The 14691-nt window shown below is 40.3% G+C and overlaps 1 protein-coding gene and 1 long non-coding RNA gene across 4 annotated transcripts in view; both read right to left on the bottom strand.

Moving 5' to 3' along the window:
• Positions 1–7655: 7655 nt before the first annotated feature.
• Positions 7656–11539, bottom strand: LOC144693873 (uncharacterized). Its single transcript, XR_013579611.1, has 2 exons — positions 10971–11539; positions 7656–8818 (listed from the first exon to the last, which is right to left on the bottom strand). It is a non-coding gene; the product is annotated as an uncharacterized LOC144693873 (long non-coding RNA).
• Positions 11540–12470: 931 nt separating this feature from the next.
• The window catches only part of rubcn (rubicon autophagy regulator), a 56631-nt gene continuing 54410 nt past the window's right edge, over positions 12471–14691 (bottom strand). For all 3 annotated transcript variants that reach the window (XM_078563994.1, XM_078563995.1, XM_078563996.1), the window contains one exon: positions 12471–14144. In XM_078563994.1, the coding sequence (XP_078420120.1) occupies positions 13981–14144 (164 nt within the window). In that variant the 3' untranslated portion in view covers positions 12471–13980. The remainder of the gene's footprint in view (positions 14145–14691) is intronic.

The raw sequence follows: 14691 nt of genomic DNA, 5'->3' as shown, positions 1-14691 counted from the left end.
TTCACTTTCTTCACAGGCCTTGTATCAATTACCCTATTGTATGCCTTATCCCACTTAATCTTGTAAAATGTTCTGAATGAAACTCCCTGATCTCCAATGGCAGTCGAACAATATTCCAGAATCCATTTCTACTAATGCTGACCATTTCCATTGACTCCCCGTTGCTTCACCTCTCTCCAATGATGACATGGCTTTTGATGAATAGGGAATGCCTGTACTGTGATGCATAGGGCATCATTATAGGACATATCCCAGTATGACTGCTGAGATGTTCCTGTTTAGGGCCTCTGCTGCTGTCCCTGCCAAAGTCCATGGGGTTACCATGGAACCAGGAAATGCAAATTGAAAATGGCACAGTAATGCAAATGGGGTATCTGGGATCTCAACCAATGAATTTTAAAGATAAAGAAGCAGAGCAAATCATGGAAGGAAATGGGTTGAGAATTATGGCTGAAATTTTTAGTCCCCAAGTGGTGGGCACAGAATTTCACTCCATCACCCAGGCTCCCCAGTTCCATAACCCCCTCATCCTCCCAGGCCATTTACCCCAGAGGTGGGTTGGGTCATGCCAGGAATACCCACCTGTTGTGGGAGGCTGAGATTTTCCATCTTCAACAGCCCACTTGCTGTCCATAAACAACCACCGGATTAACATTGCTCTCATAGTGGGGCTTCTGACCCCCATGTGAGCCTGATGACATAGTCCTGTGCTGTAGTCTGCCTTGATAAACCACCAGGAGACTCAGGTACAGGTTTTGATTGTTTATTGTTCAAGCGTACGCAGAGAGAGACAGCCTTGGGCAGTCCAAGACTGTACTCTAAAAGGTTACAAGTGTTCACTCTTTATATACACCTTCGGTCATGTACACATATTGTAATCTTGTCAATTTACAATCACATGCTTCTCCAGTCTCAGTTACTTGTTTCCCATATGTACATAGGTCAAGCATTGTTCTCATCCATGCAAGACCACCATATCTTGCTGATTGTGCAGGAGTCTAGGCCTCCTTGATTTCAACACCCACTCCCTGTACTTGTCCTACTAGCTTAAAAGCAAAAAAACTCTGGATGCTGGAAATCTGAAACAAAAACAGAAAATGCTGGAAAACTCAGCAGGTCTAACAGCATCAATGGAGTAGACAAAATTAATATTTTGAGTATGACTCTAAAGAAGAGATAAAGAGAAGTAAAATGTAATGAAATTTATACTGTTTAAGGGGGGTGGAGCAGATGAAGCTGGATAGAAAGCCAATGATACATGGAGGCAAAGGAGAAGATATCATGAACAAAAGTGTTAATGGTAATGGTACTAGCTAAAGGAGATGCTGACGGTGGCATTAAGTCAGAAAACAATGTGGTAATAGCAGGACAAGGGTCAGCACTCTGGAAAGAACAACGTAAACAAGTGACAGATGGCGCTAGTGGGGGTGGGGTGAGGGGCGGGGACGGTGGTGGGAAAAAGATTGAAAATAGGATAAAAGTTCGGGATAAAGCAACGAATAAAAATGAAAATAAATAAAAATAAGTGGATGAAGAAACAAAAACAAGGGTGGTGCTGTTGTCTGGCGTACTGACCTCTACCTCACAGAGGCTGAGCGCCAACTCTCAGACACTTCCTCCTACCTCCCCCTGGACCATGACTCCATCACCGAACACCAAGCCATTGTCTCCAGGATTGTCACTGACCTCATCTCCTCTGGAGGTCTTCCCTCTACAGCTTCCAACCTGAGTCTCCCAACCCCGGACAGCCCGCTTCTACCTCCCCCCGCAAAATCCACAAACAGGACTGTCCCGGTAGACCGATCATGTCAGCCTGTCCCTGCCCCACGGAACTCATTTCTTCCTATCTTGACTCCATTCTCTCTCCCCTTGTCCAGTCTCTTCCCAACTACATCCACGATTCCTCTGATGCTCTATGTCATATCAACAATTTCCAGCTCCCTGGCCCTAATTGCCTCCTCTTCACCATGGACGTCCAATTCCTCTACACCTCCATCCCCCACCAGGATGGTCTGAGGGCTCTCCGCTTCTTCGTTGAACAAACTACCCCCATGCATCATCACTCTCCTCCATCCAGCTGAACTCGTTCTCTCACCGAACTATTTTTCCTTAAACTTGTCTCACTTCTTCCAAATAAAAGGTGTGGCCATGGGTACCCACATGGGCCCCATTTATGCCTGTCTCTTTATGGGGTATGTGGAACATTCCTTGCTCCAGTCCTACTCAGGCCACAACCCCTTAATCAGTACATCGATAACTGTTTCGGTGCCGCTTCATGCTCTCATCTGGACCTGGAAAAATGTATCAATTTTGCTTCCAATTTCCACCCCTCCATCACCTTCACATGGTCAATCTCTGACACTTCCCCTCCTTGCCCTCTCTATCTCAATTTCTGGTGATAGACTGTCCAACAATATTCGTCACAAGCCTACCGACTCCCGCAGCTACCTTGACTACAGCTCCTCACACCGTTTCCTGTAAAGACTCCATCCCATTCTCTCAGTTACTTCACCTCCGTCGCATCTGTCGCATCTGTTCTGATGATGCCACTTTCCAAAATGGCGCTTGACATGTCTTCCTTCTTCCTTAACTGAGGTTTCCCACCCACTGTGGTTGACAGGGTCCTCAACCCATCTCCCACACCTCTGCCCTCACACTTTCCTCTCCCTCCCAGCACCATGATAGGGTTCCCTTTGTCCTCACTTCTCACCCCACCAGCCTCCGCATCCAAAGGATCATCCTCCACCATCTTCGCCAACTCCAGCATGATAGCACTGCCAAACACATCGTCCCTTCACCCCCTACCATCAGCATTCCATAAGCACCATTCCCTCCAGGACACCCTGGTCCACTCCACCATCACCCCCAACACCTCATCCCCCTTCCACAGCATGCAATTGCAGAAGGTGCAACACCCGCCCCTTTACCTCCTCCCACCTCACCGTCCAAGGGCCCAAACACTCCTTTCAGATGTACTACTGCATTCACTGCTCCCAATGCCGTCTACATTGGAGGCATCAAACACAGACTGGGTGACCGCTTTGTGGAACACCTTCAGTCTGTCCACAAGCATGACCCAGACCTTCCTATCGCTAGCCACTTCAACACACCATCCTGCTCTCATGCCCACCTGTCCGCCCTTGGCCTGCTGCAGTGAAGCTAAACGCAAACTGGAGGAACAGCACATCATCTTCCGATAAGGCACTTTACAGCGTTCCGGACTTAACATCGAGTTAGCATGAACTCTCTCCTCCATCCTCACCACTATTTTCTATATTCATTTTTATCTTTTTATTTTTATCAACTTATTTTTATATTTATTTTCATTTTTATTCATTGTTTTATCCCCCCATTCTATCCTATTTTTGATCTTTTTCCCCACCACTGTCCCTTTCCCCCCACCCCCCACCACTAGGGCCATCTGTCACTTGTTCATGTTGTTCTTTCCAGAGTGCTGACCCTTGTCCTGCTTTTACCACATTCTGCTTTCTGAACTTTATGCCACCATCAGCACCTCCTTTAGCTACTACCTCATCATTAACACCCCTTTATCCTTTTGTTCATAACATCTTTGTCAATCTTTCCTTTGCTTCCACCTAACGCTGACCTTCTATCCAGCTTCACCTGCTCCACCCCCCTTAAACAGTATAAATTTCATCACATTTTTACTTCTCTTTGGCTCGGTTTTTCTCTCCACTGATGCTGTTAGACCTGCTGAGTTTTTCCAGCATTTTCTGTTTTTGTCCTACTAGCTTGTCTCATTCCTTATGCTGTCTAAAGCACATCTGCTACTCTCCAGATAAAAGCAAAATACTGCGGATGTTGGAAATCTGAAACAAAAACAAAAATTGCTGGTAAAACCCAGCAGGTCCGACAGCATCTGTGAAGAGAAAGACAGACTTAACGTTTCGAGTCCATATGACTCTTCTTCAGAACGGACTCTCCAGTTCTGCTCAAATTTTATTTTTTACTAAAAGGCACTTCTAACAAATTGTTTAACCCTTTCAGCTGAAAAAAAAGACTTGCATTTATATAGCACTTTCACAACCACTGGATGTCTCAAAGCGCTCTACAGCCAGGTGTATTGTAATATAGGAAACACAGCAGCCATTGTGCACACTGGAAACTCCCACAAACAGCACTGCAATAATGACAGAAAATCCTGTTTTTGAGATGTTGATTGCAAGCTAGGACACTGGCCTGAGTTTAACATCTCATCCAAAAGACAGTACCTCTGATAGTGCAGCACTTCCTCAGCCCTGCACTTGAGTTTTGTGCTCAAGCCCCAAAGCGGGACTTGAACCCAGAACCTTGTGATTCAGAGCCACGCTCACAGGAAAAATCCTACCCTTCAGAGTCAAATTAGTTAGGGAAGAAAGGTTGGATTGAGAGAAAGAGAAAAGAAAGTACAAACATTTTTTTTAAAATCAGTTAAAAACTGCTAGGAACAATTTACAATTCAGAGTGAGACTCTGGTTGCCATTTTCCTTTGAGCCCCCACAAATTGCACATCAGGAACATAACTCAATATGAACAAGAGCCTTATAACATCAAATAGCAGCCTTGAATGGCTGCAAGAGTCACTTGTAATTATGATGTAAATCCAGCCATTTTTTAACACTAAAAGATGACGTTGCTGGTGAGTTTGCTTTTTTGCAAGTGCTAACAGTTGAATGGTACAAATCATCCAGCAATTTCTGGTGCTTCACAACTCAATAGCACATTTTTCCACTAGGTTTTTCTCCTCTAGTAATTGATATATATTGTGAACTCAGCTTCATATTGCCATCAATTTCTGAGCCATTTTAAGAACCACCAACTGCAGCTACTCACATTTTACTGTGCAGAATTAGTATATTATAGTGCCAGAGCGCACCACAGTGGCTCAAATGGAACAATGCATTTCACTGCAGTTTCTTTAAAGATCTTGCATCGAAAACATTAAGCTGTCTTTTCACTTTACAAATATTGGCAGACTCACTGCATATTTTACAGCATTTTCTATTTTTCTTTCATATTTCCAGTTCCCTTAGAGATTTATTTAATATTCAATAACAGAGCAACACAATACAAGTGAAGGCAGCTGTAAGCAAGACATGAGATCTCAACAACTGTGCTCCCAGCAGCTGCTAATACATTAACAGGTAGGTCATAGATTTCCCATGGTAGAACAAATTGCAATATGAACTCACTGGCAAGAAATCCAGTGTTCTTGAAATTTTCTATCCTGTTGAGGTCATCCAAAACTCTGCTGCCAGTGTCTTTATTCACTGCAAGTCCGGTTAACTCATCACCCTGCGCATGCTGACTTAGATTGGCTCCTAGTTAAGCAACACCCTAATTTTAAAATTCTCATCCTGGTTTTCAAATCCCTCCATAGCCTCACTGCTCCCTATCTCTGTCATCTCCTCCAGGCCTACAGCAATGAGAAATCTGCACTCCTCTAATTCTGGCCTCTTCAGCATTCCCAATTTTCAATTGTCCCACTATTGACAGTTATACCTTCAGCAGCCAAAGCCCTAAAGCTTTCCACCCCTTTCCTCAGTTAAGACATTCCTTAGACCAACCGTTTTGACCATGCTTTTGGTCATTTGTCCAAGTTGTTCCTTTTGTGGCTTGGTATCAAATTTTAACATTCCAAGGGACTTCACAGGAAGGTTTTGCTATGTTAAAAGGTGCTACATAAATACAAGTTGTTCGCCATATGAGAATCTTATAACAAAAGCCAAAATTTGATCCATTCCTGAAAAGTAGCAAAAAGGGTAATGTAAAGTAGTCCTTTGTGCAAAAAAAAATTGATCTAAGTATTGTAAATAACGGGAATTTAGCAATTACACTAGATAGATTAAAATCATATTGTTCAATATCTAACTATACAGGGGTGTTAATTATAGTATCTTATAATCTGAACTGGGAATGTGTGGTCTTCTGCACACATGCTTGTCTTTTTGAAGGCAGGCTGAGAAAAAAAAACTTAGCATAAAACATGGGTCCCTGCTCACCCAAATTGGCTGCTGTTTTTCCTGCATTACAACAGCAACTATACTTCATAGAACCATAGAAAAGTTACAGTGCAGAGAGGCCATTCAGCCCATCTTGCCTGCACTGGCCAAAAAGAGAAAAAACTAACTGCTCATTTTAATCCCACTTTCCAGCACCTTGCAGTTCACAGCACTCCAGATGCAGATTCAAGTACCTTTCAAAGGAGTTGAGCATTTCAGCCTCAATCCACCAACTTGGGCGGTGAATTCAGATGCCCACCATCCTCTGGGCAAAAGTTTTTCCTCATGTCCCCTCTAAACCTTCTACCAATCGCCTTAAATCTATGTCCCCTAGTAACTGACCCCTCAGCTAGAGGAAACAAGTCTTTTCTGTCCACCCTATCCAGGCCCCTCAATTTTGTACATCTCAATTAGGACAAAGGAGGCTAAGGGGTGACCTAAGGAAACCAGCCCTAACCTATCCAATCTCTCCTCATAGCTGCAATTTTCCAAGCCCTGGCAACATTCTTGTAAATTTCCTCTGTACTCTTTCCAAAGCAATTATGTCCTTCCTGTAATGTGGTGACCAGAACCATACACAAAATTCTACCTGTGGCCTAACCAGCGTTTTACACAATTCCATCATTATATCAATACCTCGCCCAATAAAGGAAAGCATTCCATATGCTTTCTTGACCACCTTATCTGCCTGTCCTGCCACCTTCAAGGACCTGTGGGGACACACTCCCAAGTCTATGACTTCCTCAACCCCGCTCAATAACTTCCCATTTATCGAGTATTCCCTTGCTTTGTTTGCCCTCCCCCTATGCATTACCTCTCACTTTTCCGGATTGAATTCCATTTGCCACTTCTCCGCCCACTCAACCAAACTATTGATATCATTCTGGAGTCGACAGCACTCTGCACTATCAACTACACAGCCAATTTGTGTCATCTGTGAACTTCCAATCATGCCTCCCATATTTAAGTCTAAGTCATTAATACACCCAACAAACAGCAATGGCCCCAACACTGGGCCCTGTGGGACACCACTGGAAATCGTTTTCCATTCACAAAAACATCCATTGACCATTACCCTTTGTTTCCTGTCACTGAGCCAATTTTGGATCCAATTTGCCACCTTCCCTTGTATCCCATGACATCTCTTTCCTGACCAGTCTGCCATGTGGGACTTTGTCACATACCTTAGTGAAATCCATGTAGACAACATCCACTGCACCACCCTCATCAATCCTCCTTGTTACTTCTGCAAAATATTCTATGAAGTTAGTAAGACACGATCTTCCCCTAAAAAACCATGCTATCTCTGATCAATCCATGTCTTTCTAAGTGACAGTTGATCCTGTCTCTCAATTGTTTCCAATAATTTGCCACCGCCGAAATCAGGCTAACCAAACAAAGCTCCCTGTTGGGGAATTGAACCCCTCTCCTGCATGACAGGCGGGGATACTAACCAGGAACTTCAGATAATTGCAGATCCTTAAAGATAAAAACAGGCAATGCTCCATACAAATTAGATACCTAGGATTGGGATTTGTTACAAAAATGCAATAAAAGCTCTATTTGATTTGTCCTGTGCAAGAAAACTCAATTGCTGATATTGCATGTACTAAAACCTTTGCACTAGATGTACTTCAGAAAAGAAACAACACATTTGGAAGTAATTATTTTTATTCTGGATGGGTTACTGAATATAGTTGCCATGTAATTATGTAATGTTCTTGCTTCTAATCCAAACCACACAAGAGATTTTTCAGAATAGGACGGTTTACAAAATTACACTTTCAGTTTACATACAGTTTAAATATCAATGTCAGTGCTTTGTTTTTCAGCTTAAAAGTATTTTTCTTTGCCATTCAACTTTAGAACATTCAGAATGAGCACACTGCTATTCAAAATTAGGGAAGCATAAAACACAACAAAAAGCTTTAAAAAGCCTGCAAGGTGTTCAAAAATTGAATGCTTAAGCCAGAATTAATGGATTTAACAGGGAATAATGCATTGAATTTATGAAATGAGTACTTTAGCACATATTTCCAGATATACATTACATTAGAATATTACACATTGATTAAATAGGGCTCTCTATTAGACTGTCAGTGCAAATGCATTAACTCTCTTCTCAAAACCAAAGAATTCTATAAATAATGCAATGCCCATTCTCCAGAAGAACTCTTACATAGGTCTGATTGAATAGAGTTTGGTTTGCTGCATTCTTTTTGCTAAATCATTAAAAAGTAGTCTTAGGGTTGAAATTCAACTTTGGTGAGGGTGCATAACAGGCAGTAGTGTATCTGTCACCTAAGAGACACCCTGACAATGTTCCTGTCCATTGAATTGATGGAGTGCTAGTCAGAATATTTCTCAGCTTGTTTAAATCATTACATTTCTGTACATTTTATTCATAGAAATTACAAATATACAATAGAAAATTCCTGTAATGTTGCCTTTTGCAGTTTTTAAAATCTTAAATGAACTTCCTGAAACAGTGTCTCAAAAGCTGCCATAAGCCAAACAAAACCAAAAACTCAGTGTGCAAACTTATGGACCACGGTGCTTAACTAGTAACAACCTTTTGATGTACAATTTTGAAATAACCTTACACTTAAAAAAAACATCAGCTCAGGAGAACCAGCATCACATACAAGACTGGTCATTCATCTGCATTTTATCTGCCAACTAATGAATTAAGGCTTTAACAGCTCTACATGGAAAGAATATAAACTGAAAAGCTAACAGGACATAGAGTTTATCTCCATAAGACGTCATGGTTGAACCACTTGATGGTTTTTAATGCTCTTCACAGAGTTAACAACCTAGTAGAGAAGAAAGTTGTCACACAAATGAAGACAAATGTTTGAAACTATTCAAAGACATTGAGGAATTTGGCTATATAAATTGTTAAATAGTTATTGAACATAACATTGTTTAGTGGCATATTTCACCACACCTGCAGTATAAAAATTAAAATGTGAAGGTCTAACTCCCCTTCAGAAAAAAGAAATGTATCACTAGCATTTGCACCCCATATGTATATTTACATTCACCACAGGTCTCAAGACATTCAAGAGAATGGCATTCAATAGCTATTTTCCAAACATCCTGATTTGATGCTTACTGTGGTATACATTACATAGTTGAGACTAAGATAATGAACTGTTACAATATTTCAGTACATACATTCGCATGGTCTGTCCTATGATGTCTAGACACCATATTCTTAAGCTCTAACTATTTGCGGCTGTACCAATCAGCCAAATCAAAAACTTAAGTGCTCTTACTTCCTCCCCACCTTACAAAGATAACACACTTTTCATTTTTAATATTCAGTTCAAGAGATCATTTGGGGAGTAATTAACAACATTTCACAAGCCTGAAAAGGTAATTGGTATCACAAAACCTAATTTCAAAAAGACAGCACAAAATTATTAACAGATTTGAGGGGAGGTGGAAGAAAGATAATCCACATGCTGCAAGAACATTGGATGGAATTTTACACCAGTGGGATTTTATGGTCCTGCCAAAGTCAATGGACTATTGAATGGCTCGCCGGAGCCATAAAATTCCACCCAATGTTCAAAAGCACACTGATTGTGTCTGAGCCTCTTGTCCCAACTGCTAGAGTGCATATGCTATACAATGGCACGAGACTGGCTGGTCAGTTTGCCGGAATACAAAATTTATTACCTTCCCTCATGTTTATGGACCTAATATGTAGCATTACTGGTTAAAGATTGGAAGGGCAGAGGGCGGTGTGGTTGTGAGAAATAGGGAAATTTAAGAATTAAGAGAAAACATTATAGACAAACACTAATAGCAAAGTCCTCAATATTCCAAGATGGCACATTTTCTGAAATAGATGAATATGAAAATGTTTGTCAATGTAAAGCATGACGAAGTATTGGGGGCATTACTATTTTTTAAAATTTATCCTTTCACAGAATGTGGTGTCACTGGCTAGGCCAGCATTTATTGCCCATCCCCAATTACCCTCGAGTAGGTGGCAGTGGCCAGCCTTCTTGAACTGCCGCAGTCCATGTAATTAGGTAGACCAACATTGCTGTTAGGGAGTTCCAGGATTTTGACCCAGTAACAGTGAAGTAATGGCGATATAGTTCAAAGTCAGAATGGCATGCGGCTTGGAAGAACTTGCAGGTTCCCATGCATCTGCTGTCCCAGTAATTCAACAAGTGCTTTGAGCTACCTAATTCATTTGAAGATTAATCACTGATGACCGAAAAGAGCAGGAACATTTTACAGTGAGATTTGCCCTTGCCTGACATCAAATGATATTTAATGCAGTTGAGGTGCTAAAATGTATTAGGAAAAGTCTCTGCAGTTCCATCAAGCTTAGTTATTACGAAGATGGCATTGTACAACCTGCCACCCGCTCAATGTACATTACAGGTTCATGCTCACATTAAAATAAAAGGTCACAAGTAATTGCCATAGAAGTTTTAAAACATATGTTAATTTGAGAAAACTAAAAAGAAACCCCAGCAAAAACTGTAATTGATAAATTGTCACATTTTTGAAATCCTCTACCATTATGGTGTCAAAATCTGTCCAATTCCCCAATGATTCAATTCATCCAGAACAGAAAGGTAGAAGGTTTGCTCTCTGGTCTGTGCTAACTTAGTGGATCTCAGTCAAGCCAGTATTAGGAGCTCTAAAATGATCTGCTGGATGAGGCGGTAGGAGAAATGTGATCCTGATTTTTCCATTCCTAATTACTGAACAGTAATCTCTGCCAGGAGTATTTTTGTGGACAATGCCTCCTACTATCAAATAGCTTGTAAAGCATATTGCCATGGCTCACGTATCAATAATGACCGCAGCAAAGTAGTGGAGATAATCCCCAGGAAAAAGTCAATCTTTAAGAAGAGAAATTTGAAATGAAAAATGCACCCATTTATTTAACTGAGAATAAATGTTCTTATTTATTACTTTTTGAAATGATCACCTTACTTTCCAGGCAGTGGGTCATCTGGGCTGTACACTGCTGCTGCCTGTGCAACTGGGACTACATGGCAGTGCCTGTTCCATGTGCAATAACCTGGTGGATGTCTGTGATGGTTTTAATGGTGCAAACAAGTCCAATCCTGCCTTCAAGCATCCACATGCATGCACTTTCAGTTGAAGTCATAACAGTCAAAAATGCAATCCATGGCCAGTTTCTTCCTACCCAGTTCTAGATGCACTAAAAGCATTGTAGCACCTTCACTGTTACTCTTGACAAGACCAGATAAAAACACAATCAGGGATTTTTCCTTTGCCTGTTGGCTCAGTATCACATCACATGAGGCACTTGCCTAACAGCCCATCAGGTCTAGGAAATCTTGGTTAAGGGTGCAGATCACAAATTTTACCCAGTTTACAATTATAATTTCAAATCAGTGACCATCTCTGCCCAATGCCATGTTTCTACCTTATACAAGCATAAACATAAATAATAGTTAATTTAGCTGTTTTTGATTACATTTCCTTGATATTATTTCCAAATGAATTTCTATTCATAGAAAAATATTTAAGTTATTAATGTAAGAACTGTTAACTATCTGTCCACTATTTGTGATTCTAGCAGAGTGCTTTTGGCAAACCAGCTAATGCAACAAAAGCAAACTGTTAAATGTGGGATTGAAAATCTTTTTGTAATTCACCATCCAAAAGAACTCCACAGCACCCAAGATCCTACATTGGACAGAGACTGCAGCAAAGACAAAAACAAGGTTTTAAAAAGCACTGGATCGCTCAACCAAGATTCAGATGACTTACAAGCTTCATGTTAATATATCATCTGAGCCCCTTCAATTGTGTAATTCACACATACTCATCCAATGCACTTTATGAAATGGGAAATATTTTAAAAAGTGAGAATCTGTTTCAAATCTTCATAATTCTATTGCATATTTCCTTTTACACAGGAATACAATATTTATTTTCACCATAATAATAGAATGACACAGACAAAATGTCTGTTTTATTACCGGATTGCAATGGACCTAAACCTCATATTTTGTATAGAACACAAACAATATAAAAAGGTTAGCTATAGCAAAGAGAATGGCCCAAACAAAAATGAAAGAAAGGGCCCTAAATATTAAGCTGGTAAGGATAACTGAAAGGATGAATTTTTATGAACTTCACAGCAGCACCATTAACACAGGACAAATATCATTAGAAACAACTAGTTTGGAATTTTAGAATTCTGCATTAAGCAAGTTAGGGTAAAAACTAAGGCAGATTTCACATGGTTTTGAAAAAATATTGCCTTTCAAAAATTTTAGATGTGTCATAAATGCTTGGTAAGCAAGCATGTCCATAACTTCAATCACAATTCCACCCTTGTGTTCAACCAGGAGTGTCTGATATGGGCACAATATACTGACCAGCTTTACCTCCACCAGAGTTAAGACATCACATTACAATTAAACATCAAACCTTCCAGCACTGCGGTGAAGAGACAGATTTTTCTGCATTAGTATATGGGTTTTAATTAGCATTATCTAGATCCTAAACAACACAATTACAAAAACTTCAACATACGCAACATTTAAATAGCTTTCTCTCCTCCTGTTCCATTCTGGCAAACCCCAAGTCCATTTCATTTTGTGTACCAAGTTCATCAAAATTAATTTCCAAACTATTCACTGCATAGGATGTTAACATTGCACAGTAGTGAGTAAAGCTGTACAAAGTAACTGATCGTTCAACGAACAGCACACAAAATAACAGTAGAGAATTATACTAGCCAAACAAATCGCAACAATAGCAAGCAACATCTGAAATGCTTCCTAAAGGTATTCAATATCACTTTTTACAATCTCTTCATCCTTATAATATTGGGAGTCTAAAAAGTAGACATATATATCTCTTGCTAGAAGCCATGGTGCATTTTATGTGGGATTGGTTTAATCCATCACAGCTCATTATCCCTGTGACAGTACAAGGAAATGGTCTGCTCACAAATAGTACCTCAAGACTCCTCCAATCATCCCACTTCACTAATAACCTGGCTATATGATCCTTTAAACATGAGGTTCTGACAGCTAGCAAACAAAAAAAAGCGTTACATTCAAGCCAAACGCTTCATTCTTGAATAATCCTTTTGCCATCCTACTAAGTCTGAAATTAAAATAAATCTGTACATTATTGGCAAGTCTTATTTATTAGACAAAGTATGTTATAGCAGCTCAAATAGGACAGCAACATAAAACAACTTAATGTAGTTAAACCTGCAGTATCCAAAAACCCTAGTTGTGAAAGTTTGATGAATGGAATACTAAAGACTCTTTGGCATCATCCAGCATTGCAGTAGCTAGTTCTAAGCTATCAGATAAGATCACTGCAGCACCGATAAGGTACCAATGCCATAGTAAGCAACATTTAAGTGCTACAAGCAAATTGGAACACCCAATACCAAAGGTGAGAATTTTTGTTTATAGACATTATTTTGATTGATTCAAGGCCTCTATGTATCTGCCTTCACCAGAATGGAAAGAAGATGGATGGAAGCAGATGCACAAGTGACAAGTACAATTCTGTTCAGCTGACTGAAAACTCCCTCACTTTGGCAGGAATATAAAGCGTTCCAGGAATGTAACCTGTAGCAAGAGGGATGAATAGTGACTAATATAATACACACAATACCAGGATTGCAAAGGATTTGACAGCCTCCTCCCCTCCCAAAAAGAGCTTTAGACATTCACATAAAAAGATACTCTAAAAACTTTTAAATAAACAAAAAATATTCAACAAAGGACAAATGAAGAGTTGTTAACTAATTGATGAGCAAAGACATCATCACTAAAGTTTCTGTTCCTGGAAGGCAATAGATAGCATCCTCATTATAGCTGTTATAGCTATGCAGTATAGGTGTAGGCTATAGTGCCAGTTCTGATAAAAAGTGCATGAATTCAACTCTGCTTCAATCCAAAATTTCAAGTGCTTTTGTGAACATCTGCTGTCTTCTTCTTGGTCAGTCACAACTCGTACTCTGTGAACTCTCCTCCTCTTCGCCCTCAGACTCCAAGTACAGTTCTATGGTCTGCTTGGCAAGGAGTTCTTTACGTGCCTGCAACCGGTCACACCGGGGACACTGATCTGATTTAAAGCAGCACTTGTGATAACACGCTTTACATTCTGCAGAATAAAAAAAGTAAATAATTTTCTTTTAACACTATTCAAACCCTCACAACAGCAGCTCAAAAGATCATTTTAAACAGAAGTGAACTTGTTTGGTGTTAGCAGTTTAATAGTTAAAATGTGTTATAAATGCTGCAGCAATGATACGACAGAGTTCAAATCCCAGAGTCTATGAGAAAGAATTTGAATGGGAGATTTCCCTAGGACAAACCATCCCAACCTCCCAAACAGAATGAACACAAGAAGCTCAAGGGTGAACATCAACAACTTCCATTTATATAGGTCCTTTAAGCTGGTTATCATCTCAAGGGGCTTCACAGGAGTGTACTCAAATGAAAAATAGACACCAAGTCAAAGCAGATGTTTTCAATAGCTCGGTCATTGAGGTGGGTTTTGAGGAAGGTCTTAGAAAAAGTACAGTAGTGGAGGCAAGGGATTTCAGGAGGAAACTGCAGAACATGGGAACTAGGTGGCTGTCAATAGTGGGTTGAAGGGATGAGGGGGATACACAAAAGCCAGAGTTGGAAGAACACAACAAAAAGTT

This window comes from Cetorhinus maximus, chromosome 19 (assembly GCF_964194155.1).
Source record: "Cetorhinus maximus chromosome 19, sCetMax3.hap1.1, whole genome shotgun sequence".
Classification (NCBI taxonomy): Eukaryota; Metazoa; Chordata; class Chondrichthyes; order Lamniformes; family Cetorhinidae; genus Cetorhinus; species Cetorhinus maximus.
The sequence above is the reverse complement of the archived record's forward strand: the minus strand, read 5'-3'. Positions and strand labels throughout refer to the sequence as shown.